The 26,666-nt window shown below is 40.7% G+C and overlaps 2 protein-coding genes across 2 annotated transcripts in view; both read right to left on the bottom strand.

Annotated features, from left to right (window-relative positions):
• arhgef18b (rho/rac guanine nucleotide exchange factor (GEF) 18b) overlaps positions 1-609 on the bottom strand; it is a 55,960-nt gene extending 55,351 nt beyond the window's left edge. Inside the window, exon 1 of the mRNA XM_084723432.1 lies at positions 473-609. Coding sequence (XP_084579558.1) covers positions 473-548 — 76 coding nt within the window. The 5' untranslated portion in view covers positions 549-609. The remainder of the gene's footprint in view (positions 1-472) is intronic.
• Positions 610-12,439: 11,830 nt separating this feature from the next.
• Positions 12,440-26,666, bottom strand: part of insrb (insulin receptor b) — a 98,494-nt gene continuing 84,267 nt past the window's right edge. Inside the window, exons 9-23 of the mRNA XM_084723434.1 lie at positions 25,965-26,215; positions 25,520-25,687; positions 25,243-25,441; positions 22,695-22,833; positions 21,869-22,022; positions 21,481-21,629; positions 19,610-19,766; positions 19,388-19,484; positions 19,067-19,134; positions 18,753-18,982; positions 17,846-17,956; positions 17,548-17,710; positions 17,318-17,447; positions 16,392-16,526; positions 12,440-15,468 (exon numbers count right to left, since the gene is read on the bottom strand). Of these exons, the coding sequence (XP_084579560.1) occupies positions 15,114-15,468; positions 16,392-16,526; positions 17,318-17,447; positions 17,548-17,710; positions 17,846-17,956; positions 18,753-18,982; positions 19,067-19,134; positions 19,388-19,484; positions 19,610-19,766; positions 21,481-21,629; positions 21,869-22,022; positions 22,695-22,833; positions 25,243-25,441; positions 25,520-25,687; positions 25,965-26,215 (2,506 nt within the window). The 3' untranslated portion in view covers positions 12,440-15,113. The remainder of the gene's footprint in view (positions 15,469-16,391; positions 16,527-17,317; positions 17,448-17,547; positions 17,711-17,845; positions 17,957-18,752; positions 18,983-19,066; positions 19,135-19,387; positions 19,485-19,609; positions 19,767-21,480; positions 21,630-21,868; positions 22,023-22,694; positions 22,834-25,242; positions 25,442-25,519; positions 25,688-25,964; positions 26,216-26,666) is intronic.

Here is a 26,666-nt window from a genome sequence, read left to right on the forward strand (position 1 = left end):
AAGTGTCTTTATCTCAGCGAACTCTGGTTTTCTCAATAGATTTACCGTAAAATCACACCAAACTTCATTAAAAACACTCATTTAGGCTGTTAACTCAACAGGTGACATTTGCAGTACTATCATCATCACACAAACTGGTAATTTTACAATGAATAATCAGAGGTTTCTTTTTACTTGATCATGCACAGTGACATTTGTGCATTCTCACGCCTCATAGAACCAAGGATAGAAATTACTCACTGAGCTGAACCGAGATGCACCAAACTCATCTACTACCCTGCAACCAGCACACACCACAAACCCCAAATCAGGTCAAAATGGTAAATTACTGCCAACACATCCTCTGAGGGTCACATCCAGCCCTCAACCCCTACTGGGCAACAGTTTCCTCCTCTCTCTTTCAGTTTATCTTTGCTCTCGACTGTCCAACAAACCAGCTCAAGTCTAATTTAAATGTCAAACACCAGCGTACCTCTTTTGAACGACCACCTCTTCATCCAAAGTTTGGAGAAGGAGGGCCAGGAGTGGTTCAGAGGAGAGTCCGCCATACCAGCAGCGCAGTGGGGAGGCCAGCTGGAACTGGAGCTCGCTCACACTGGAGCTCCTCTGGCACCCAGAGAGAGAGGAGGAAAGAGAGAGAGTGCAGGGGGGAGAAGAGAGGAGGGACAGAGGGAGGGGAGAGAGAGAGAGAGAGAGAGAGAGAGAGAGAGAGAGAGCAAGTTGAAGACGAGGAGCAGGAGGCTGCTGGTTGGGGATTACCTCCTCAAAGACTCCAGTGGAGAGAGGAAAGAGAGCTGGAGAGCTCAGAGGGTGACGGTGGGAAGAGGAGGTGGGAGGAGAAAAGAAGGCGTGGAAGATGAAGTATTTTGCTTCTCCATTTTTTTGATTTAAAGTTAAGGCAGAACCTTACCAGCCAGACATCTGATTTACCGAGTTGGAAGTCACCTGTGCCCCCCTCTTACTTCTCATGGATCAAGGACGTTCTTTACTTTGTTGAAGGTCGAAAAATCAGGTGTATGATAAGTGGTTCACCTGACAAATTTAACAGAACCTTTGTTGCACATGCTGAGGGGTCGGGTACCATATTGTACAAGTACTTGTTTGTTTGTTTGTTTTTTATACGTTTCTTTAATTTAACCCAGTGGTCTTCAATGTTTTTTCAGGCCATGGACCCCTTAGCTGATAGAGAGGTGATTCTACATCATATTGCATTGAATATTTTGGGGTATTTTTCTTGTTTACGTTTACCTGTAGCTGCTAAATTAACTGCATGGCTAATGTTAGGTGTATTATCCTGGTTTGCGGAGTAAAGGATTACAAGTAATGGGATTACATAATCTGGATACAAAAAAGTAACTGTATTCCATTACAGTTACAGACACATTTAGTAAAAAATGGGGTTTATTACTCAGACTGCAATTTCATAATAAAGAAGGATATCCTCCCATGCACAGTGCACACAGCTGTCACTTCATTATCACGGCCTCTAGTGAAAAAAAATGCATCACTGAGTGGAAATTTAATAAATAAATAAAATTTTAATTGTTAGTTGCTGCCAAAAACACACTATATTAGGCTAAACAGTTCCACCTTATTTTATACTGAGGTAATCCAAAAGTAAACAAGTTACATTACTTATATATTGTGATACGTGGATTACGTTACTGACTACATTTTTAACAGGCAATTGGTAACTGCATTGGAATACAGTTTTAAACTAAACCTTCCAACTTTATCCTCACTCTACCTCGGCACATTCGCTGGTGGTTTCTGAGGTGAAGTGACTGTCACAGTCTCTTGCTCAAAAAGTTACAAAACAGCCCACTGTGACGCAGAAGCATGTCTGTGCACCTTGGATGCTTAATACAGTTAACTGGTCAGTATGGTTCAATGATACGAAGCTATCTAATCAACTGTTATGGATTGGCGCTGCATAATGATTAGTGATTAGTAGGTTAGCTGACCCACATGATTACGCCAGGGTCCATATAGCCTTTTTTTTTAATGTTGTGTGAATTAAATGTTTTTGCTTTTTGTTCTATTTTTTACTAATAGGCTGATGTATCTTTGATATGTTGGATTCATGTTGATGGTAGAATCTGTATGATTTGTCTGAGCTATTCGTTAATGCATCAAAGAGAGGCCAGGACGTTCAACGTTTTGAGTTGGTCCCGAGCGTCCTGAGCACAGCAAAATATTCAGAAAATAATGAAATACAAGCAAAGAGCAGCTTTCTGCAGATACAGCCGCTACCACACACTTCTAGAGGGTCATCAGAGATGATTGAAAGGAATTAGGTTTATGTGCGTCTCTTTTTAGGAAAATGTGGCCTTTTACACACTTTTGGGGGAAAAAAAAAAATCTGGGAGACTCTCTTTTTTGATATTTGTGTGTTGCTAAAAATTCAGTAAACACATCTCAGAGGAATAAACTTTAAAGTTAAAGCAGAAAATTGAAGGTAGATATTATAAAACTTCATAGGCAGTGGTGTAAAGTAACTAAATAGATGACCCAAGAACTGTATTTAAATTTTATGCTACTTATTCCACTACAAAGGACATTATTGATTTTATTTTCACTCCTCTACATTTATCTGACATTTGTGGTTACTAGTTTCTTATCAAGTTAAGATTTTACATTACGAGACACATGATAAGGTCATAAAATACAAAACTAAACTAAAAAAGCAGTGTCACCTCTTAACTCGTCAGACTGTTTCATTTACATAACAGTTTGAAATGAAATTATCCAATTTTTAACCAAAAGGCAAAGAAATTTTGGAAGGAAATGACTAGAAATTTGTATAGCAGAAGATTTGTTTTTTTTAACTTTCAAACCCCTTTAATCATTTCACAACTCCCTAGATTCATCTTGTGACCATGTGGAGGGTCCCCGGTACTTTTACTTTAGTAATGTTTTGAGTACTACAGCTGACTGGAATTTAATTAACTAATGTCACGATGATCAGGCTTGAGATTGAGTTGAATGCCTCAAAAAAAAAAAAAAAAAGCATGATAAACTATTCCACACCAGTTTAAAGATGATTGTTGTTGTTTTAAGGAAATGGGCAAGAAACAGAAAAAGAGAAGGAAGAATACGCAATGAACGTCTATAGCAATAATGCATTCAGTTTTTTTAGTCTGAGTCACTGCCAGGCGCACGAACCACCACATCCTCTGTGGAGAAGTAAAATCTTTTAAAATGCAGAAAACAAACTGTGCAGAGAAACGATCACCGTGCAGAGGAGAGTGTGTCTCTGACTGCTGCAGCTACAGGACACAGAGCCTGACAACAGTTGCAACCATTGTGCTTCTTACTGTAGTTAACACGAGTGTAACTCCGGATAACTGTCAAGTTCAGCTCACTGCACATCAAGTGGAAAAGTCTCCTAACTTTCCCACAGACAGAGGAGGCAGAGAACTGGCACAGAGGAGGCAAGATGAAATGAATTAAAGCAGGAAAATACCTCGCATTTCATACAATGCAAGAAATGGCCGGGGCCTTAGTGAGAAGATCACTGCTTGAGATTCAAAACTCATAAACTGCACTTACATTTGATGAGAGGTCATGAATGGCAGCGTGTAAATCCTAAAACCGGTCAGAGAGAGGAGAGAAGAGTGTTTAAAACCCGTCAGATCTGACTGCGTGAATGTCGTCTTCAGACTGAATGCAGAGAGGCAGCCACAGGATCTCGACCCTGCTTCCTCTTTTTTCTCATTCTGTGCAGCTGAGTGGCCCACACCTTCAGTTTCACACGTTGCTGCTGCTGCTGCTGCTGCTGCTGCTGCTGCAGTAACACATGTTGGGGCAGCTCAAACACCTGCATTATTGCATGCTGTGAGAGCAACTTTTTCATGATGCACTTATCTAAAAGCGAAGGCAGTGCATTCATGATTGGACATTAGTGCACACATACTGTACGCCCTATCACTGAGCTATTACTGAGCTTTTGTTAATCTGATCTCCAGGCTCGTGAATCTGCATCTTCTGGTTCTGCAAACTTTATGCTCTCCTGCACATCCCCGAGAAACTGGGCTAGTAGGAACTCGATGTGTTTATAGTGGTTTCAGTCAGAGCATAACTTCATCACGATCAACTTTTACTTTAGTGTGTGAATGAATGCTGAGGCTCATGTGGAGCGGAGTGGAAGGCCTGGTGTTTTCACATGCACACAACTCACAAGCAGTGAGGAGGATAAGGGTAACTGAACTTGTTGGTGACGTATGAAAAAGCAAGAGAGTGTGGGAAAATAACACGAATCTATAGTAAATCTGTAAGTGTGTGACAAAGAAACAAAAGCAAAGATAGAAATGTGTGGTGAAAGAATTATTCAGAGATTTTACTTGAAGCTGTGACAAGGAACTTTCATTTTGTGTTGTTTTGGGACGCCCTTGTGGACAAAAGCAGCAGTTTCCACCATCATAACCACAAAATATTACATATAAATCAAAAATAAAATTATCTAAAGGAAAATCTCCTCCTGATTCTTTTTAATCGGCTAACAGGCTGCGACACTCTGGTGTGCATGTCGACCCGGTGGCAGGTATCAAAAATAACTAAAGCCCCTGATCTTGCTTGCTTATTGTCCCTGTTGGGCAGAAACCATGTACATCCAAAGCTGCTACTTTTCAGGAAATTAAAAGCTCTGTTTTTAAACCAACTGAATGCAAATGTGCTCACCTGTAGCTGTTAAGTCAGCAGCAGTTGCAGCACGGCTAATTTTAGCGTCACCCTCTGCTGTGGTTTCTGAGGCGGAGGGTCTGTCAAAGCCTCATGAACTACAGTGTGTCTGTACAGCTGGAATAATAACACAGCTAATATGTAGCTAACTAGTTCACTGTTATTGATCGGTGCTGCACAGTGATTTTGTAAGTTAGCTTGCTGATATGACTGCATGTGGGAAGCCTTTTGTCAATTTTGTTTAAAGTTTTTTTGATGAACAGGCCGATTTATCTTTTCTAATACTTTGTCAAATTAATGTTAAGGTGGTGAACAATAATTTGGCGCCCCCTGGCAGTAACTCTGAGGCCCCCATGTTGAAGACAGGAGGGAGTTTTGTGTAAAGCAATACATCATATTGATTAAGTTATATTGTTCCTATAAAATCTTGTGCTTGTGGTATATACAGTGTATAACCAGTAACTACAGCTGTCACACAAATTTGGTGAAGTTAAAGTATAAAGTGGCATGAAATAGTAAAAGAAATCAAAATTGCACTCAACTAGAGTACTTGGAAAAATATACTGTATTGCTTACTTTATCTAGTTAAAAAAAGTTCCAAGTTTATTAATTAGCTTTTTCAGTTCTTTCAGCTGCCTGCCTGCTTACGTCCATAGTGAAGAAGTGCGAGAAGACAGATATTCTCCAATAATTTTATTCATAATTTTAATATAAACAGTTAATTGTTGAATAATTTACACACAGCAAGATTTTTATTTTCATATCATTGCAACATTTTCTGTACATGTCACTACTTGGCTCTCCTTTGAAAACATAGAAAAAATAAATTGTCAAGCGTTCATTTAGTCATGGCACATTTTTGATCCTGTACAATATGCATGTATTTCTGTCTGTGTGTGTATGTGTGAGAGTGTGTGTGTGTGTGCATGTGTTCAATATGTTGATACATGTGATACATAAAGATAATGGCACATTTGGATCCAGTGTGAGGGATGAAGCGATCTCTGTGGGTTTGCGGGTTTTGGGGGTTTTGGACTGTACATACACACATATACACCTGCTGTCTGCATACGCACCGATGTCTCAACATAATGTATACAACAACATATCCCAAAATTAATACATCAGCATATTCATCGGCAATAAATGACATTAATAAAAGAGGTATCCTGCAAGACTACACACAGCATTCTGGGGACCACCTATGTGCACTGAGGAGAGAAAGAAGGACACAGAGAGGAGGAGGAGGAGGAGGAGGAGCAGCGATCAGAGACAAAGAAAGCTGTGGTAAAGACTTCAACCAAGGACAACACAGACACAACTCCATCGATTTAAACAACGTACAGCACAGGGAACAGGACAGAGATAAATAGAAGGTATTGGTGTGTAAACTGGAGCAGACCACTGGACCGACAGGCGACTCTGAAAACTTGACAAGAGGCTGTTTTTCTTCAGACAGGGTCACCACACCTGCTACGCCCCCCACTGTCTATCTATAAACAATGGTGTATCTCTCCCTAATCAATAACACAAATATCAACAGTTCATCATCACACTACTGACAGACAGTACTTAATTCTTTTTTTTTTTTTTTAGCTGAAGGTGTTTCACCTTTACACTGAAAGGAATAGTTTTGATATTTTGGGAAATATGCTTATTCACGTTTTCATTGAGATGCCACTCATATCTGTCCATTAATGTAAAACTACAGCAGCCAGTTAGCTTAGCTTAGCTTAGCTTAGCTTAGCTTAGCACAGGGGCAAACAGCAAGCCTGACTCTGTTCAATGGTAACAAGGTCCGCCTCCCTCTAAACACCTCTAAAGGTCACTAATCAACATGCTATGTCCTGTTTGTTTAATCCAGTGGGTTTCAAACTGGGGTTGGGGGACCAACAGAGGTCCACAGCCAGAATATTATAACTGTTATTTATTTATTTTCTTTGGAAAAAAGGGGAGGAAATAGGGTTGGCTGTTCTGACAGTAATTTATAGTGATCCCAGTCTGATCATTGATTGACTGTGGTGACTTACTTCATTTTGCCCACAATGCCCAGATTATGAAAAATAATTAATAATTCAGGATACTAAACGTTTAATGAACACTCTCTTTGCTAGAAACATCTGCCGGGCCAAATCAAACCTGATGGCGTGCCCACTTCGGCCTACTGGCTCCACTTTGGGCAGATATGGTTCTGCACAAAGCCCCCCATAAAATGTTAAATTGATGTTTTTACAGTTTTTACACGGATACAATAAACAAGGTAAGTTAAGAGCTGACTCTGTTCTTATTATCGGGCTTGGTAAATACAACAGGCTGCAGCACTGATGCTCTGCGCTCCCTCAACTTAGGGAATTTATATGTAGCAACGTCAACGTGCCGAGGTCTATGGCAGGTCACATGGGCGAACTGTACTTTGACTTTAAATACATAAAGAACCCTAGTGAGAAGCAACATAATGATAAAAAAAAACCTCAAAAAAACATAAAATAACATAAAATAATGGACCCCCTCTGGTGCTAGTAGGTGTATTTTGTTACTTTCAGACAGAATCCACCCAGCTGTTCTCCTTGTCTCTATTCTTTCTGCTTAACTAAAGCTAACCAGATGCAGTTTCTTATCTACTCGGCATCAGTCTTCTCATCTAAGTCTTGGCAAGAAAGCAAAAAAGCCCAAAATGTCTAACTATTCCCTCAACACCTCCAGCTTTACAGTCTAAACTTAAAGGTGTATGGTTGTTGAACCATCAGTAAAAGTTTTCTCGTTTTATTTTTAGCTTATTCAGGATTTTATCACTCGTGTTTCCTCTTCTTCAAAAGGATGTGCAGTGGTCTTTTCCAGTTTTTCACATAAAAAAAAAAAAAAAAAACACATTTGCAAACTAAACACACGTCTCTTTGTCAGAAACAATTTCATACAACAACATCTGTGATAGGTGACATATTTGTGACACAAGAAAGGCTTTCTGGGTGACATGCTGCTGTGACCGGGTGGGTGAGGTGGTTTTGAAATGCATGACGTCTTGTTCGGCCAACATTCAGAACATGCATCGGATTAAGAGCAGGGTTCATTGCGAAACGTTTCAGGCCACATACTGTTCATGTCTTGTTACACAGCAGGGTTAAAGCCCTCAGACTGGAGTTGTGCTGCTCCTGTTTAAATACATTGACAGACTCAACTCTGCTCTTTTTCTGTGTAGTGGGTTGTGTCATGAAAAACAACAAAAAACAAAACATCTATCTCTTTAAATTTAGAAAAAAGTTATATACACATTGATAACAATGTTAAATTCATAATGTACAAGAGTAGTAAAAGTTTACAGTCAGAAAAAGTAATTGTATTTGCCCTCCATACTTTGGCTAAAAAAAATAGAAATCAACATCTCTAAAATGTAATACTTTTTTCTTTTCTTTAAAACAAAACAATAATACATACAATGCTTTGTTCTCACCCTGCGCTGTGTTACGAGCATGCTCTGTCCAACCGCTTTTCAGGTCATCAGAGTTCAACAAAACAAACCTAAACTTCCCTAAAAGTCAAGTGCTTTCGTTTTTCAGGGGGATCTGCTGCTATATACAGTTAAGAGCTTATTAATCAGTTCATTTCTTGAAAAAAAAAAAAAAAATCATGGAACAACCGACCACATTTCAACTGGGAAACCCCAAATTTGTAATGCGATCACTTGTTGCGAATAATCATGGGTTTTTGCATGTGCTTTGGGGCGTCGCTGTCACAACAGACTGATGATGAGAAACAAAATCAGTAAGCATCAAATTATCAAGCTATCCGCTGGTATAGATAATTCATTTTTCCATGCACAAAGCAAGCCAGAGCTTAGCAGAGTAGTCACAAGTTCAACACATTTTCTTCCTTTTTTTTTTTTTTGGTAAAAATCATCCAAATAACAGTATTTTTCCCACCAAGCAGTTACAACTAAATAACACAGAATGCATACAAACATTAATTCCTGTGTTTTGGAGGTGGAAAATCCTCTTTAGTGATTGGTGGAGACAAGCCAGTCAGTGGCAGTGGTCTGCTGCTCTGAGAGGGTGGGGAGCGGGCTGGGTGGGAGGGGTCAGGTGGGGCCGTTAGTCTGAGCAAGGCACTATGGGTCGGTGTGGGCCCTGTTTGCTTTGCCACCCCCTGACCTGCAACGCTCCCATCCAGCCGCTAGAGGGCAGTCCAGACCACGTCACGTCAGAGAGAGAAAGCGAGGAGGATTCCTGATTATCTTCAAATGGGTGGAAATATTTCAGATTTTTCTTTCGGTTTTTTTTTTTTTTTGGAAAAGGGGTGTTTGGGTTTCGGTTGTTGAAAACTTGTCCTTGGGCTTATCATCATCTCCATGTTGCTTTTTGCAAGGATGCTGAGAACTTGCGCTTCAGTCAGTCAGAGTAGATAAAAGGTAGGTAGGTAGCTCTTCTTCCTCCTCATCCTCTTTATCCTCCAACCACAAAGCATCAGGCCGCCTCCCTGAGACGAAAAGTTTACAATCTAGATTTCATGTCTGTTAATAGTTATTATGGCACACAGGATTGTCCCAGTCCAGCTTTCTTTTCTTTTTTTTTTCTCCTTTGCAGAGGAGCGAAGGGGGGATTCCTCCTCCTCTTTAAAACTTTTTAACCAGCCCAGACGTCAGCGTCCTGATCAGCCAAAACAGACCCAATCCATGGCATTGACAGAAAATAAAGGTCATCTCTTGATATTCACAGTAGAAAAAATATACATACAAAACAAAAAATCAGAACAGAGAAACAGACAAATAAACCGGCAACGACTGGAGGAGACGCGGGATTTGAACGCTAACTGTTTTGACCACAAAGAGACAGACAGACAGATCTGAAGAAGAACAAGAGTAGGGCTTTCTGCCAGACAACAGGTTTAGTCTAGATGTGATTTCAGAAAGCATGAGGGTCCAGGGCTGAGCTTGGTTAGCCTTGGCTGTAGGTGATCACAGACATGCACTATTTTTTTGGACTCATGCTAACGTCACATCCTCAGAAACCAGCGGAGCCGCTACTACAGACAGTCCAGAGGATTGGTGTGTGTGGAAAAAGGGGGAATACACACAATAAAGCTACACCGCTTCTTCCAGCGCCGGGGGGAAACCTCTTCTGAGTAATTTTATGAAGTATACTAACAATGAAAAGAAAACAAGTGTCCATGAAGCCAATTTACTGCCTGTTGCTCCACATTTAATAAGTGCTATGGGTAAAGGGACACTACTTGTATATCACTCATTCTTGAGAATTGGGACGAAATCGTATTTTGAGGGGGCTTCGATTTTAGCTCTTTAATTGTGCTAGAAAGTAAATGTTATAAGATCAAAGTCTTTTCTATTAAACCTTGTAATTTTAAAATTAAATGTCAGGTTTTCCACCTGACGTCTTACAGAGCTGACAAAATGTTAAATTTTTTCATTTCATATACATAAATCCTAAAATAATATATTTTCACCAAAAGATGTAATTAGTGTGTTGGTATGAATCATTTAAATAAAGTTTTTGGTAGTATATGATTGGTCCCAGTTCTCAAGAACAGGTGAGATCTGACTGGAAATGAGCTCTAAAATCAAGACATTTAAAACAGAAAAGGGCCAAAATATGACAAGCCGTGCTCCCAACAGTATCAACATACTGCAGGGGTCGACAACAGCTTCCCCCCCGAGACACAAGAAGAAGAGAAAACAAGGGAGGCAGAGGAGTTTAATACGCCACAGGGGAAAAGGAATTCATCAGCAGTGTTGGTAATGTAATGATAAAGTGATATTATTTGAAATGACGGCCTATTGAGTGACTGACGGGGATGATTAGGCTCTTTAGACTGATTCCTCCATATGCACTGAGGTAGACTCTGGCCAAACACAAAGACGACGACAATTACTTACTAAAACTAACTAACTAACTAGCACTCCTGCTGCTCACCACCAGCTACTCCACCTGTACAATAACAAACTAGGCTTTTACATCGCTCCACTCTCAAAACACTTTAAAAATGCTCGACTAAAAAGCTAACTGTGTTCTTCTTATACAATGACAATGATCATAATAAAATAAATATCTGGTATTTCAAAGATATGGGCACCATCTTAATTAAAAATTGCATATGCGTGTGAACACCACCACAAGATAAGCAACCTAGGTTGAGGTGGAGATGAGAGCCATGTCCCACTTCCATATTACACACTAATCCTTGAGTATGTAGTGTGTTTATACTGGGAAATTAAGTACACTCAAAGTACAAAAGATGTACTAACTGTCAAAACAGTATGCTATAATGTAGTATTAGTGGAAAGCGTGGAATTGCGACACAGCTGAGCTCCACCATTTTTCTGTCATTTACGCAAAACTGACGGGCATCAGATTTTTTTTTTTTTATGTCTTTTTTTCTGCTTTTATTTTCCAAACTATGTCACAGATTATTTACAAAGTACAAAAGCCCAAGATTGTAACTCCTCAGAATAATTAGCTAAAATCTACATCATAACCTCAGGCGCCTCTGAGTGCCAACAGCACAGACTCTGGCCGATCCACAGTGTCACTGCTAAAGCACGAGGTGAACATTAGTGTTCAATCCTTAATGCTGGCAACAAGCTGAAACGAAAAGAAGAATTTAAAATAAAAAAAAAATAAAAACTGCCCCAAAGACTTCTGTTTCTTCTCTTCCAGCAAAGAACAAAGTTGTAACCCTACGAACACAAATGTAGATGCAGCTTTGATTTCTGTGCCTCATGAGAGAAAATACAAAGAGAGCACAGAAGCCTGTGTGTGTACGTGTGTGTGTGTGTGTGTGTGTATGTGTGTGTGTGTGTGTGTGTTACTAGCCAATAGAACTAGCCTGGACGTGGCTCTGGGTTTGAGAAGGCACTGGTAAAATATGGAGGCAGCTTCTCTGCTTTATCTGACTTTGATTCTGTGGGTTCTCACTGTTGACAGAAAACTGCCAACACTTTGGCTATACTATAAGTGCTGAATGCTGTTTGGCTAGATTGGCAACCACACTGGTCTGCGTGTCCGGAAAAAAACAAAACAAACAAACAAACAAAAAAAAAAAAAACCCCAGCTCGTCTGCTGTTGACTGTCACCTCCCAACGCCATCGACTGCTGTGGTTAGAGAGTGAGAGAAGAGTGTGTACGGAGGATCTGATGGCCTCAGACTGGGATGTACTAACAAAAATTAATGTAATTACTCAGTTCTAATCAGTTTAGCAAAATTAGGCTGAGCTCTGTTGCATAATTAAAAACTAATATCACTTTAGTAAATCCAACTTTATTGATGTAAACCAAAATAGTTAATAGTTCGAATGTGCAATATGTAAGACTTGGACACCTGTCAAATTCATACTACAAACAAATAGGTATAACCAGATGTAACCAGAGTAACTGCAGCTGCTGTTAGCTAGTTAGTTCAGTTAGCTGTGCAGCTAGCAGCCCTATTAGCTGGGTTAACTCGTATTTTTAACTCGAAAATAGGTGTAAGAATATTTCCTTTCTTGACATTTTGTGATAAGAGATCTTGTAGAACGTAGTGAACTTGCTTGATGCTAACTTCAGTAGATACATCTCCAACAGTACAGAGACGTCTTTGACATAATGTCAAAACTGTTATTTCTTCAAATAATGCTGAGAATTTTTGTTAATTTTTGAATGTTTAAAAAAAAAGTTCTTACATATTGCACCTAATATGGAGATGCTTCCTTACTCAAAATAATATTTTTAAAATTTGGGTGCTGTCAGGACCTAGCAAGTATAAAAACAGTTAACTTTTGAGTGCTTCTGAAATTAAAAAGTAACAAAAAATTAGCTATGTTATTCACTAGCAAGTTACTCGCGATGGCTTGGCACAAAAGCTCTGCTGTCTTTGATTTGAGAAAAACCTGTTGACTGAATTAATGGGGCAATATGCCCAAATAGTAGAGGACTAATAAATGGACCAACAGCACAGAAAGGAAAGACGAGACCGCTCAATCCATCTCAAAAGAGCAGCCATTTGAAAAATCAAACCACTTCATGTCTAAGTTTTAAACTACAGCTTAAAGTTTTGGTGCAAAAGAATTAAATTTAATCTGGTTTTAGAGTAAAAAATAAACTGTAAACTTTGAGTAACTTTAAAGTTAACAGGAATATTTTTGATTCCTGGCAGGAGGGACCGACTTCAAATATTCGATTATTAAGAAGGAAAAACAATTTTTCGTGTGTATGTGTGCTGTGAATCTGTTGGGGTGTGGTGATGGTATCAGCTTTGCCAGCAGGCAGGCAAAAACAGGGGGAGACGAGGGAACGAGCAGTTCCAACTAAATCCTGGAATGTCAGACCTGAGTGAAATAGCTGCTGCACACTGTGTCCTGACTGCCTAACTGCATGTGATAGCAGAGAGAATAATAGGATTAACAATCGCTCACACACTGCCTCCCTCTCTCAGACACACTGAAAGATAGAGGGACTGCCCCTCTCTCCACTACCTGCTGTGGACTCTGAATACAGTTGGAACTTTCCGTGTTTCTCTCCAGCCCTCCACCACAAAACGTGGAAATTTCCAACAGCCTGATTTTGAGCAGTGAGTTCAGCAGCCAATGGGAAGCCTCAGGAAGACTGAGAAGGGGTGAGGAGAGGGTGCAGGAGGTGGTGCAGAGCAAAAACCGACAAGGAGAGGGGACTGAAATGTTTGAATTTAATAAAACCTTACATCTAACACAGAGAGTCAGATGTGAAGGGAATGCTACGGCTCTCTGATTTAAATTATGAGGACTTTTACTGCTAAAGACAAAAAGATTTCATCCACCTGCATTTGGCTGAGACCTGGTGTCAATTCCACCACCCTGTTCTCATCCAAGCAGCACCACTGACACAACTGAAAAGCCATTACTGTTAACATAAGGAAGTACAATCACCAGGCGAGGACGAGCTCTCGACATCCCCTAACCTCACTGACAGCTAATGACGACGACTCGGACAACCGGCACAATCACGTAAAAGACAGAACAAACCTGCGATAACGAACACATAAAAGATCCCAGCTCCAGCGTGATCTGGCCAGAGGGAGACAGTGGACACGGAGACAAACACACATCAGGTGCACTTCCACCTAGAAAGACCTCATTCCCCTTTTATAAAGCTTTTTTTGGTTATTCCATTTTTTTGTTTAGTTTTTTTTTGTTGTTGTAGTAAAGTCGCCTCCAAATATTGACAGCTCTCAGTGGGACTGAGGTTTATAAAAAAAAGATGCAGTGAGTTGACAATATTTCGGGGCTTTCTCGAGGGACTGGAGGGCTAAGACACAGAGAGCACTGATGGTAGATTAGTGTGATTTCTGGGGCTATAAAAATAAGAAAATAAAAAACCCAGAAAGAAAAAAAACCTGGAAAAACAAAATACTAGCAAAGCTTCTGATGAAAAATATTACAAATATGAACTATTTACAAAAAACATCAATATGTCATATATTATATATAAAATATTGGTACTTAAATACCAATATTCCATATATACTATATATATTATATATATTTATATATTTCTATACCCACTAAAATATATCAAAGCAGCAGCTATTGGTCAGTCTGAGGAACTCTTTTGTCCAATTCTTAACTGTTTAAATATCCTTCAGCCATATAGTGAGGACACAGAGATAAAACTGAGAGAGAAAAGAAGAAAAGAGAAGAGAAAATAAAAATAAAAGCAAATAAATTAAAACTATTCACCAAACACCCGATGAATCTGTGTGTAGTTTGGAATTCTGCAGAACCAAAAGAAAAAAAAACAACAACAAAAACAAAAACAAAAAAAACATTCCTCTAGGAATAGATGTTTTGATCTAGGATCAAGTCTTTGCAAGTCATCCCACCGTTCCAAACTGATTAAGTCATTGTTCAAAGGAAATTAGTATAAGCGCTGATAGACACTTCTCTTTGTTTATAGGCCACGTTACAAAAAGGCCACTATCTGAGTAACAAGATTTCACTTGGAGAGAAAAACAAAGCACAGAAATGTGGAAATGCAGATTGGTGGGGGGAGAAGAGGAGGAGGGACGAGTCTCGAGGAGGTTGAGCATAAGCAGCCTTCTTGGTTGTCTAAGGTTTGTTGTGTTCACAGTTTTTTTCTCTGTTTCCATCACGAGGAGTCCTGGAAACGTGGCGATAGTGAAAAACAATAGATAGATAATGTGGTAATAGAAAGTCCGATGTGTTGTGGAGGAAGTTAAAAAAGTGTTACACCATGTTTGCATCCCTTGCTTGCCTGTGTTTGGCAGCCATGAGGAAGAAAATAAAAAGTCCTGAGATCTGTGGGGGGTGGGGGTTGGGGGGGTTCTCCAAGAATAAGAAAATCATTAGAAAATAATGAAGAGGAACATGAAGGATACAGAAAAAATGGACTGGAAGAGAAAGAAGGATGGGAAGGGGAAAGGGTTAAACAAGTTCTTTAAGGAAACAGGAAATGTTAGGAAGGGCTGGATCTGGGCAACGATAAGATTCGTCCGTTTTTCTTGCCACCGTTCATGTGTGTGTAGGGGACATGCTCCTCATAGTTCCCCCTGAGGGCCACCGAGGGCCCGCTGTCCCTGCCTAAGCTCTCCTCTCTCTGTGAGTATGAAGATGGGTCCAGGGGGATGCTCTCCATGTTGTCCAGGTCCAGGTCAAACTCCTCCGTCTCGGGGACTTTGTTCTCCTCGCTGTAGAAGAAGGACACCTCCTGGAACGACGGGTGCAGGTCCTCCCGCAGCATCTCGATGATCTCGTGGAACATCGGCCGCATCTTGGGGTTGTACTGCCAGCACATCTGCATGAGGCTGTGCCTGGTAGAGGGGGCACAGAAACAAAGCTTCAACCCTTGAATGCATACTATAGTATATACTGTGTATTATAACCATTAATAAGTCCCGTTGGCAACAATATGTTAAGTACACAAGCGTACCAATAAAACATAAAGCAACCCATTTAAAATGTATAAAATTCATTGTGATAATTACAATAATACTATAAGGCAAATGGAAGAAGCCATTAAATGTTGGTGTGGATCTGAATCAGGGGGCCGATACACAAATGATTTTTCTCTTTTGTTAACATTGCAAGGTCAGCTGGCTTTGTTGGAGGTCTGTGTTTGAGGTCTTAATATGTTCTGAAAACTGTACAGGCAATTTGAATTTAATACTCTATATGGCTTAATCTGGGTTATATAAGTGCTGGATCGCTAAAGACTTGAGGTATGTAGGAATGTTTAATAAATCATGCATTTAGGGATTGAACAAGAATTAAAGATTTAAACAGGAATGACAAAAATGACCATGTGCTGAAGGCGGTGGACCATGTTAAAACAGACACACGGTACAGTCGAAACTAGAGGAATAGGAGGATTAAAGGAGCAAAAAGACACATAATGGGCCCCCTTGATAGAATGTGTAACTTTTGGTGATAGTGGTACAAGTTTGTACCAGTTCAGCCTCAGATTAAAGCACAGTAACGCTCTTCCATTCAGGAGAAAGCAGTAGGAAACCATTTCAAATTTAATACTTTACATCTCAAAGTCTCTATCAGCTGAAGAAGCTACCTTAAAAAGTTTACAGAGATCAAGTTTCCTCTTATATCCATGTGTTAGAACACTGAACAGATCAATTTCACATGTAATTGTAATTATAATCATGTCCCAAAAAAAAAAAAAACACAAAGAAGACATCAAGAGGATACGTTCCATCTGAGATATTTTGTAATTAATACTCACATCCTCTCCGGGCAGTTGTCTGGTCGATCCAGGTATCCTCCATCCATGACAAACTTTAGGACCTGTTCGTTGGATAAACCCTGGTAAGGCTGTTCTGCTAGTGTGCTGATCTCCCACAGCACGACGCCAAACGACCTGCAGACACACACGCACACACACGCACACACACGCACACACACACACGCACGCACACACACACACACACACACGCACACACACAAACACGTGATCAAATGCATCAGAAATCAGGTGATTGCTAAAGCCATATTTCCACCCAAAATACCAGCAACATTTAGTTCCAGGAACTATTTTTTATTATTTTCAGGAACTAAAAGGTTCCTTAAGCCTGTTGTTGACTGCATTTCCACTGCAGTCTAAAGAAAATTGAGCAATTTAGTCTGCAAACATTTGGAAAAGCAACTGCTGTTTTTAAACATCATCCTTGATCACAACTATACAACACCGATGAGACCATATAAAGCAACAGACAGGCATCATTATTTGTGCTACAGAAGAACAATTCCCACTGGATTTCATCCTCAGCATTTCATTTTCATTCCATCTGTCGTACGCATTCTTTATAACTTCATGTTGATATGTCGAAGCACAATGAACAAAAAACAAGCTGGTTTGAGACTTGATTTTTAAAAATGGTGGCTGAAATAAAATGCTGTTAGTACTCAACCAATCAGAAATTTGCAGCACTGCAAGCCCCATCCCCAATTTTTTGTACTTTTGGAAAGTACTGTCCCGACAAGCAGGGATTTTTCTGGAGGGTAAAAAATTGTCAATGTAAATCAATTTATTAACTGGTCCCTCTGGTGGAAATGCACCAAGTTCCTCCAAAGGTTCCCAGTCACTGGAGAAAGCTCCTGTGGTGGAAACAAGGCTTACGACTGTGCCACAAGTGCTGGAGTTCGACTTACCAGCAGTCAGAGTGGGCAGTGAAGACTCCGTCCTTCAGAGACTCTGGAGCCATCCACCTGACAGGAAGCAGACCCTTCCCTCCTTTACGGTAGTAGTCAGTCTCATAGATGTCTCTGGTCATACCAAAGTCTACGAGAGAGAGATAAACACACACATTCAAGTCAACCAGAGCAAACTGAGATGAAATGGACATGCAGACGACCACGGCAAACTAAACAAGCTCCAGTACCTCCGATCTTGACGGTGAAGTCCTCGGCCACCATGCAGTTCCTGGCTGCCAGGTCTCTGTGCACAAACTTCTTGGCGTTGAGGTAGGCCATGCCGTCTGCAATTTCTGCCGCCATCTGGATCATCTCCTTCAGTGTAGGTGGTGGACGGCCTGATGGGTTGTTCTAAAAAAACACACACAAAAAGACAGTTGTAAGGTCAGTCAGTGATGTGCAGAAATTTCAGACATGAGCCCCCCTTAACTGTCACGATTACCTCCATCTGTATAGATTTTTTTGAAATGTGGAGATAATATGTACCTCTGAGTCGGGCCTGAGGCTTCGCAGGTAGCTCTTCAGGTCACCATGGGTCATCAGCTCCATCACTACCAGGGTGGGCTGACCTTTGGACACAACTCCTAACAAACGTACCTATACAGAGAAAAACAAAGAAAAACACACATGGTCATACACACACGTTTAACCCCTTACACTGGCTCCTTAAAGTCCACATCGAACGGCATTTTGAGAGTATCTAGGTTCTGTACCATGATGTATTTTTGAGTGAATATAACGGGGGACATAACGTAAGGAGGAATTTGATTTGAGCATTGAAAAGTGGACGTGTCACAACCCGATGCACCATGCTGTTGCTAGGTCACTAACCAAGAGTTTTAGCTCTGTGCTGCTAAAAGTTGAAGACTGATTGATGAGTGAAAGTCATGATATCATTTGTTGAAATTGGTGGGTTTAAGCCTACATATGCACACGTTAAATAAATTTTCCTGGGCATAAACTGTTCGACAGGTGCACAATATGAACAGAAATGTGATTAAAGGGCATATTTCATTTCATCCTGACTTAAATAAAAACCTCAACTATAATAATAAACATACCTCCCTACATGTAAACATAATATTTACAGCTGACAGCACGACATATGGCCATTTAATTGAGCCTCAGTAGGCTGTTAAATAAATATGATGGTATGCACAATTGCTTTGCAAGTGTGATTTGTTTTCGGAGTCAAACTGTGTGTCAATATGGCAGCATCAACACAACATGCAAGTCGTGATTTTATGAGTCATACATGTTCATGCTGGTTTCAGTAAAATGACGGAGAGCTGTAATGTACAGTATTTCACAAGTGTATGTAGAGCTGCTCCCTGTTAGTCGGTGATGAAGCTGTGAGAGTGAATGGTTTGAAAAGTGTCGTGCAGTGTCGTACCACGTGGTGACAGCTGAAAGCCTTCATGACGGAGGCTTCGTTGAGGAACTCAATCCTCTCCCGCAGACTGGCCGACTCATTGACCGTCTTGACGGCTACGCGTGTGTCAGGGTCTCCTTTGACAATGTCCTTGGCGATTCCCTCGTACACCATACCGAAAGAGCCCTGGCCCAGCTCTCTGAGCACCGTGATCTTCTCCCGGGGCACCTCCCATTCGTCAGGAACGTACACTACACAAAACAGACACCGTTTTGATCAAGTGAAACATTCACAAATCATTATACTCAGCCGTTTTGTTATGATACTCCTCTTACCATCGTTGGCACTGATATACTCAGGGTTTGAGGAGGCGATGAGAGGTCCTGTTGGGCCCTCTGTTTGCCTGTAACACAACCGCAGAAAGCATCTGAGACACTGAAAACTGTAAAAAGATGTCAGCTTTCTCAAGTACGTCCAGACCTTGCAGAATCTGTCTTGCTTATTTGTGCTGACACATACCCCTGATAGCTACTGGGCTCAAAGCATTCAAACTTAACACCCCCTACTTCAAATCCCAGTATAAGCAGCATGCCCTCTTTGATATCACAGGGTGGGATCTGCTCAGTTTAGACAGGATGCACAGTCAAAGATCTTACCTCTTCTTGAAGATCACAAAGACTGCACCTCCCACAAACAGCAACAGGATGAAGCAGATGACTGGACCAATCACAATCCAAATTAAACCTGGATCCGCTGTAATAAACACAGAAGTCACTGGTCAGCTCACTCAAGTATGAAAGAATAATAATGAGGGAAATATTGTGTGTGTAAATAATACATGACAGTTATAAAATCAGACCCATAGCCTTTATTCTTACGATTGGGCATGAAGAAGTAAGTGGTGTCTGTAAAGGAACCGTTTCCTGCCAAGGAGGTGGCGCGGACCCTCACGCTGTAGTTTCCAGGCTGCAATAGTGAAAGCTTTGTGCCACCTGTTTTGAGGTAGGCTGGACGTGACACACAAGCTGTGTGAACCTGAAGAAATAAAAACAACACAAATTTAACATGTGAGACCAGAAGGAGTAAGGACAAGTATTAATATTAAGGAGCAAATGTCATTATTAAGGTTGCTTTCCACAAATCACAAAATATTAGTACCATAGTGGAACTCTTTTTGGTGGTGAGACACTCAGAGTATGAAGACCGTACAGAGATTCTCAACTGAAGTTTTAGAGATGGTTCTTGGCTTATGATGGACACCTTGATGCAATTTTGGTTAATAAGATATTTTTTATGATTCACACCTGTGTAATTCCACCCTTTTAGTCTCAGATTGACGACCTCTCCATCCTTGAACCAGTGTCACTCCACCACATGCACACACATTAGTAACATGTCATCAATTGTGGATGTTACGCTGGGTTTTGTCTTAATTACAACTGTATAATGATAATGGGAGCAGCGGTGGAAGAAGTATTCAGTTCGTTTACTACCACGGTATAGGAATACTATAATAGTACATATATTTATATATACTGCCAGGTAACTTGCGAGTTTTACCATTATCCTTAATAATACATAATAATTTATTTGTTGATTATATTTTTATTATTAATCTGAATCTTCAAACTAATTAAAATAAGAATCCTGCAACAAAAATACAAATTATTAGTCCAAGTTTTTACATATTGTTCTTTCACCACCAAGTTAAGTTAATACAAATATATGAGTAATAATAATAAAAAACTTAAAACAGTTGGGATTATTGTAGTGAATAAACAACTTTTTTAGTTCTGAAATGGTTTAAACAATGTTTAGTTTAAATATTTTAGGTGGCAGATATTAAAGAAGAACACCTCCAAAACTGTGTAAGAACATCATAACTTTTAGCAAGTCAGAGGTCTGCATAAAAAAATCAAGTGTTTGGCCTCTGCTGCTGCTGTGCACTAAACCAAATAATGAATTTGACCTTCTGACACGCTCTAAACGCCAGTTTTAAACGAATCCAGATCAGTTTGTTTCAGCTGCAGGCTGTGTTAGTTAGTGAGTGTGTGTTTTCAGTGCAGTGCACTGGAGATGTCGTCTGAGATGCCAGTCCATCCCTGCCACTGCATTCTAGTCTTCCTTCCTGCCTCTGTCACTATGGTAACAGAGCTGCTACTGGCTCCTTGGGTCAGGGAGTGCAGCAATGAATAGCAATGAGAGATGAATTCACACATTTACAGCAAGTAAACAACAACAACAAATACACACACACACACACACACACACACACACACACACACACACACACACACACTCTCTCTCTCACTGCAGCATACAGACAAGCACTTATGCGCACAAACACGCAGGAATAATAATATGCAAACACGCAGCAGAAAACGTCAACACACACAGTGGCAGCTTTGGGAGTTTGTAAACAAATATTTCCTTTGTTCATCTCTCCATATAAGGAACAGACAGAATTTGAGTGTATACAGAGAACCTTTTCTTTGCTGCCTGCCTCCTTTCCCCAGAGTCTACCCACATCACTCCTTGTTCTCTCTGCATTCCTTCTTACCTTCATCCAGGTTTTCTGTGCACCTGTCTGCCCTTTAAGCCCTGTGTTTCTCCTTCCTACAGAGTTTATTAAGATCATTTCTGCTGCCTCTAAACTCCCTCACCTCTGTGTCCGTCAGTTTAGGGGGGAAAAAAATGACTTTTTCCAACATCATCATGCTCTTAAAGTTCAGCAATAGCTGGTACTGACCTCTGTGTCTCCAACCTTCCTGTAGAAGACCTCATATAGGATGATGAGGCCGTTAGGGGAGCGAGGGGAATTCCATTTAATCAACACATATGGAGGCTCAGCTGTCACTATCTCATGGGTTACTGGGCCTGGGATGTCGTCTGCTTTCTCTGTAGGTACCAGACATATAGAAAAACATTTCACACATGTAGAGTATAAGGCACTGGTCACTTTTGTCTCTGACTGCATCGAGAAACAGTTTTAACCAAACCTGAACACTATTACCTTCATGAAAATAGGATTTATTGCAGGCCTGTGTGTTAGTCTGTATTAGTTTTAGCTACTCTAAGTGCACATAATAAACTAGTAGCTAATTGTGTCAGTGTGTGAGATTTGTATTTGTTCTTACCCTCTGGCATCGTTCGAGCACTGACATAAGTAGCCATGCTGCAGCGTTTGAGGTCTGTCGGATGGTTGCAGGCCATGATCTCTATCTTATAACTGGTGAAGTGGTGCAGGTTGGAGATGACTGTTGACTCCTTTAGGAACACCTTTAGCTCCACCTGAGCAGACAAGACCAGAGATCTAATTACTCCAACAAGCATTTGTGGTTACATTCAAAATTACACAATTAGTCTTAATTTGGAAAGTTGGAAAGGCCAATTTTCCTCACACCACAGTCATGAAAAAACATAATTCAAGTTAATGTTTAATTAACCACAAAATGATGACTGGAGTACAGCATGTTCCTTTGCCATTCTGCGGCTAAACTGAACAGGGATGTGCTCTTCCTTTGCTTTCTTTCTACTAGTGGTATTAGTTCAGACAAAAACACATATATAGTATGTGTTTTAAATGTTACAGCATGTAAAATGAAAGCTATTGCCCATTGGAAAGTAATAACATAGTTTGAGCACCATTTGCCTAAATAATTAATTTGACCATCAAATTAGCCATTCAAAATATGAATGTTGTCATTATTCTATCGCTCTTAGACTGTGCAATCAACATTTACTTCATGATGATAAGCTGAAGCAAAAAAAAAAGTCTATTACCACTTAACATATCATGGATAAAGCAAAACTTGAAAGGAATTTACAGATGTGGAAATGCATTCTTTTTCACTTTCTTAACCGGAAATCTAGGATGAGGAACAGCAAATGATCAGCAAATATGCTGACAAAAGAATGGTATACAAAAACTGTATGATATACAAAATACAAAGTGTTTGAGACCTTCGATCCCTCCTCGTCCTCGTCTTCATCTTCAGGGGTGGCTGTGGTGGAGCCAAATGGCAGACTGGGGGCTGTGGTGTGGAAGAGAGAGGTCTGAGTGGCGTTTGCAACTCCCACTGAACGTCTTCGACGAGAGGGTCTGAGGAAACAAGAGCAACAGGTGAAACAGTTAGCAAGTTAGCTACAACACCACTGAAAACCTGGAGGAGTCTGCAAATGGTTCATGAATGACTCTCAGACAAGACAATATAACGCTTGCATGTCACTGTTTGGTCAGTAACCTGGATGTGGAGGTATTGAGGTGTAACCACAGAATTGATTACACTCTGAACATTCAATTTAAACTGACTTCAGGAAGTCTAAACCATGGGAAAGTTCAGGAAAACTTTGGTCAACAGGTGACAATAGTGAGGTCATTGTGAGCAGAGAGAAGCTTTAAGTTGGCCAGTAATTTCTTAAATTGTTGTCTTGTAAGTTTGGACTATTTGGTGATTTGCTGCTTTAACCTGCTTCAGTTTGTAAGAAACATTAATGATGTAAGATGAAATTTTAGTCAGTCTTACTAGTGTGTCCTGACAAGTGAGCAAAAAGACTTGATCTGCAGGAAAGGATGAGAAGGTTCAAAGATGGAGAAGATCTGTTCGGGTTGGCTCATTCGTCTTGAAATGACTACACTGTTTTGTGGCCAAGTCCATACACAGCTGAAGACCTTCAATATTACAAAAGTTTGGAAGCTTACAACAGATAGTGTGTGGATGGTGAGAGAGTCGCAGTATCAACTCATCATAGATGTGTGTATTGTGAAAGTCAGTTCATGAGAAGCTACTTTGTTATTCTTACAAGCTTATATTTGGTTGACCAAAATTGACCATTTTGACAAAACTGGGAACAGCTGAGTTCTGTTGTTTATGTTCAGTACCTCCAACACGGCCGACTTCTGGACTGCTGATGTGCCGTGACACAGTCTATAATACATGACCAGCACAAAAGTCAGAAGCTTTTAATGTGAAATAGACCCTGTCAGATGTCGGATGGAGCAGTAATGTGGAGAAGGCCAGTGAGGACCTCTGTTCATACTAACCTTTACCATGTGAAGCAAGTCTGACTGCATGACATTTATCCACAAATACCACCAACTCGCTACCAGACCTCACCACTGGATGGTGCCAATGAGGAGTTCACGATACTCTCAGGGGTAATGAGTGAAAAACCCACCACAAAGACCATGAATGTAAACAGAATGCAACGTACTTCTATGTGAGGACAGGTAAAATAACTGTTTATAAATTAGAAGACTATCTTCCTTCCTTCCAAAGTTATCACCATCAAGTTTCTTGGCTCCAAGCTCTCATTCACTGTACAGGGAGGTTTAGGAGTTTAAGTTGAACCAACGTGTGTCCCTTTGCGTGATGGAGAAAGAGAGCATGAGGAGTTCTTTGTGTACTTGGGTGTATGGAGCTGACCTTGGCCGATCCAACAGCATGGGTTCAAAATGCAGCGGAGGTGTGTGTGAGTTTTTGTGTGTATCCAAATGGCAGTCTGCATGACTGCACCCCTGACTGGCATGAATGATAATGGGCACAGTAATCACTCCCCTAGGGAAGCGGAGGGGAGACTGTGGGTGTTTGTGTGTGTGTGTGTGTCAGGGGAGAGGGTAGGGGCACCAGGGCCCAGACAATCAGCACCTCCCACCCTAAGCCCCCCACAGTAGTGCCCTGTACAAAAACAAGGATCTACATAAACGACACACACACACACACACAGACACACACACACACACACACACGGATGGACCAGACAGAGTTGGCACGGAGCCGGTTTGAGACGGACATCATGATGGCTGGGACAAAAGAGGAGTGATAGAGGGGCTCCACTGGACTGCAGTTAACAAAGCGAGAAGCCCCTCTAAGTGCTAAGCTTCGTTTCATGCTAAATGTACTGAATTTTTAATGTAAACAAACTTTTTAAACAACCAAAAAAGTCATTAAAAGTTGCGACCAAAGTGCTGTTCAGTAGGTGACTTCAGTGAGGCCACTGTGACAAGAAAGAAGCTTTAAGTTGGCCTCTACATTCTTAAATTGTTGTCTTCTAAGTTTGGACTATTATTGACTTGTTGCTTAAACCTTCTTCAGTATGTAGGGAACATTAATCACATAAAGATGAAGTTTCAGTCAGTCTAACTGACTAATATGTCCTGACAAGTAAGTAAAAGTTGCAGTGTAACTAAAAGACAAACTTGTTATTACATTAGTCATCAAAAGGAGATCACATAGAATAGTCTGACTGTGCGAGACTTGGTTAAAGGGATAGTTCAAAGATACAGTATACAGTACAGGGAATTATACTGTTTTTTTTTACCATTTTCCCAGAGTCAGAAACTAATAAATGCCTTGGGGCAGACCTTTTCTAACACTCAACTGTTGAGTGTCTATGGGATCAAATGAACATAATCATGATCCCATAGACATCCATGAATTGAGCAAAACTCCGTAAGTAAATAAAAGGGAGTCGTGAACTGTGACATTCAGTTATGATCTAGGATGTGCACCTGCTCTCAAAGACTTCATTATGGAGGTAGTTCTCGAAGGTCTTGCGGTACTCGATCTCCTCCTGCTCCTTCTTTAGCTGGTTGTCTGTCTTGGGGCAGGCGCAGCACCTTCCTCCTGATGTAGGCTCATCGGTGTGGTTCCACTTCTGCTCATCCTCGCTGTCCAGGTGGGTCGGAGTGCGGGAGGGCAGTTTCATTCCTGCACAAGAAAAATAGGTGTGAGGGCAACTGATGTTTGCATGGTCAGACTTGAGCAGCGCAACCAGTGGACATTAACCTTGTAGGCAGTAGTCGAACTTGTAGAGGTCGCTGTCCTCAGGCTGCTTGCGACAGATGACTCTGTAGTGAGTGATGTTGCCATTGGGACTGGTGGGAGGCTTCCACTTCAGGATGATCTGAGAGGAGGAGTTGGAGGAGGAGATGGGGTCCAGAGGCACAGAGGGCTCTGAGGGGGGTAGAGGAAGACAGTGAGGCAATAGTCAGTACTGCACTGGTATTTACTGTTTGACCTTAGGCTGATTTCAGACTGACTTTAGTCTTAATAAGCCGTGAGCCACGGGAGTAAAAAGTCCAAAAAATGTGATTTTGTTGATAATTTCTTCGTCATACATTTGTATAGTCAGACATTATATACAATATGGTAAACAGTTTCAATCAAATCCATTGAAAGTAGTAAAACATTTTCCTAGCGAGTGTGTTTATTTAAAATTTGTGTAACTCACTGGAGGCATTGGTACGGACGTAGATGATCTCGCTCTTGGCACCATGAACCTGGTGCTCGTCAGATGCAGACAGCTGAGTTTTGATCATAATGGCGTACTGGGTCCAGGGCTTCAACGGTCGGATCAGGTGCCCCGGATTGTCCACCTTCTTGCCATCTGTGGAACGGGATGGAGGATCAACGTCAGCGATCGCCCAGCTGTTAGAGCCACACGCGTCCTGTCCGTCGAACTCTGTCACATTCCTATACGGCCTGGAAAGAAAGAGATAAGAAACAAATGGATCAACAGGTGCAAAAGAACTGGGGATGCATTAATTAAGCTCATTTAACAAATCAAGGCAATTTATATGTATTTAGCACATTTTAGTACAGGTAAACTCAATTTGCTATATTAAAGCACATTACAGCAACAAGTGGCATGAGATTATACTAAAATATACTGGGAAGCCAAACAATTAGGTGCTTTAAAGACTATAAGTAGAATTCAGAGGCTGATTTTGTAGTAATGTGTTGGTTTTTGTGTACATGTGAGCACTCTGACTGTTGTGTTCTGGAGCATTTCTGTTGTTTGTAATCTAACCTGGTTGAGATGAATGTATGAACAAGCTTCTCAGAGTCAAACTGAGATGAAAGTCCATTTTTCAAAAGATAAAAAACGTACCGGTTAAGATACTGACATGACTTTCAAAGCTGAGTTGAAGAC

Source organism: Lutjanus erythropterus, chromosome 7 (assembly GCF_056507025.1).
Source record: "Lutjanus erythropterus isolate fLutEry1 chromosome 7, fLutEry1.hap2, whole genome shotgun sequence".
NCBI classification, from domain to species: Eukaryota; Metazoa; Chordata; class Actinopteri; order Lutjaniformes; family Lutjanidae; genus Lutjanus; species Lutjanus erythropterus.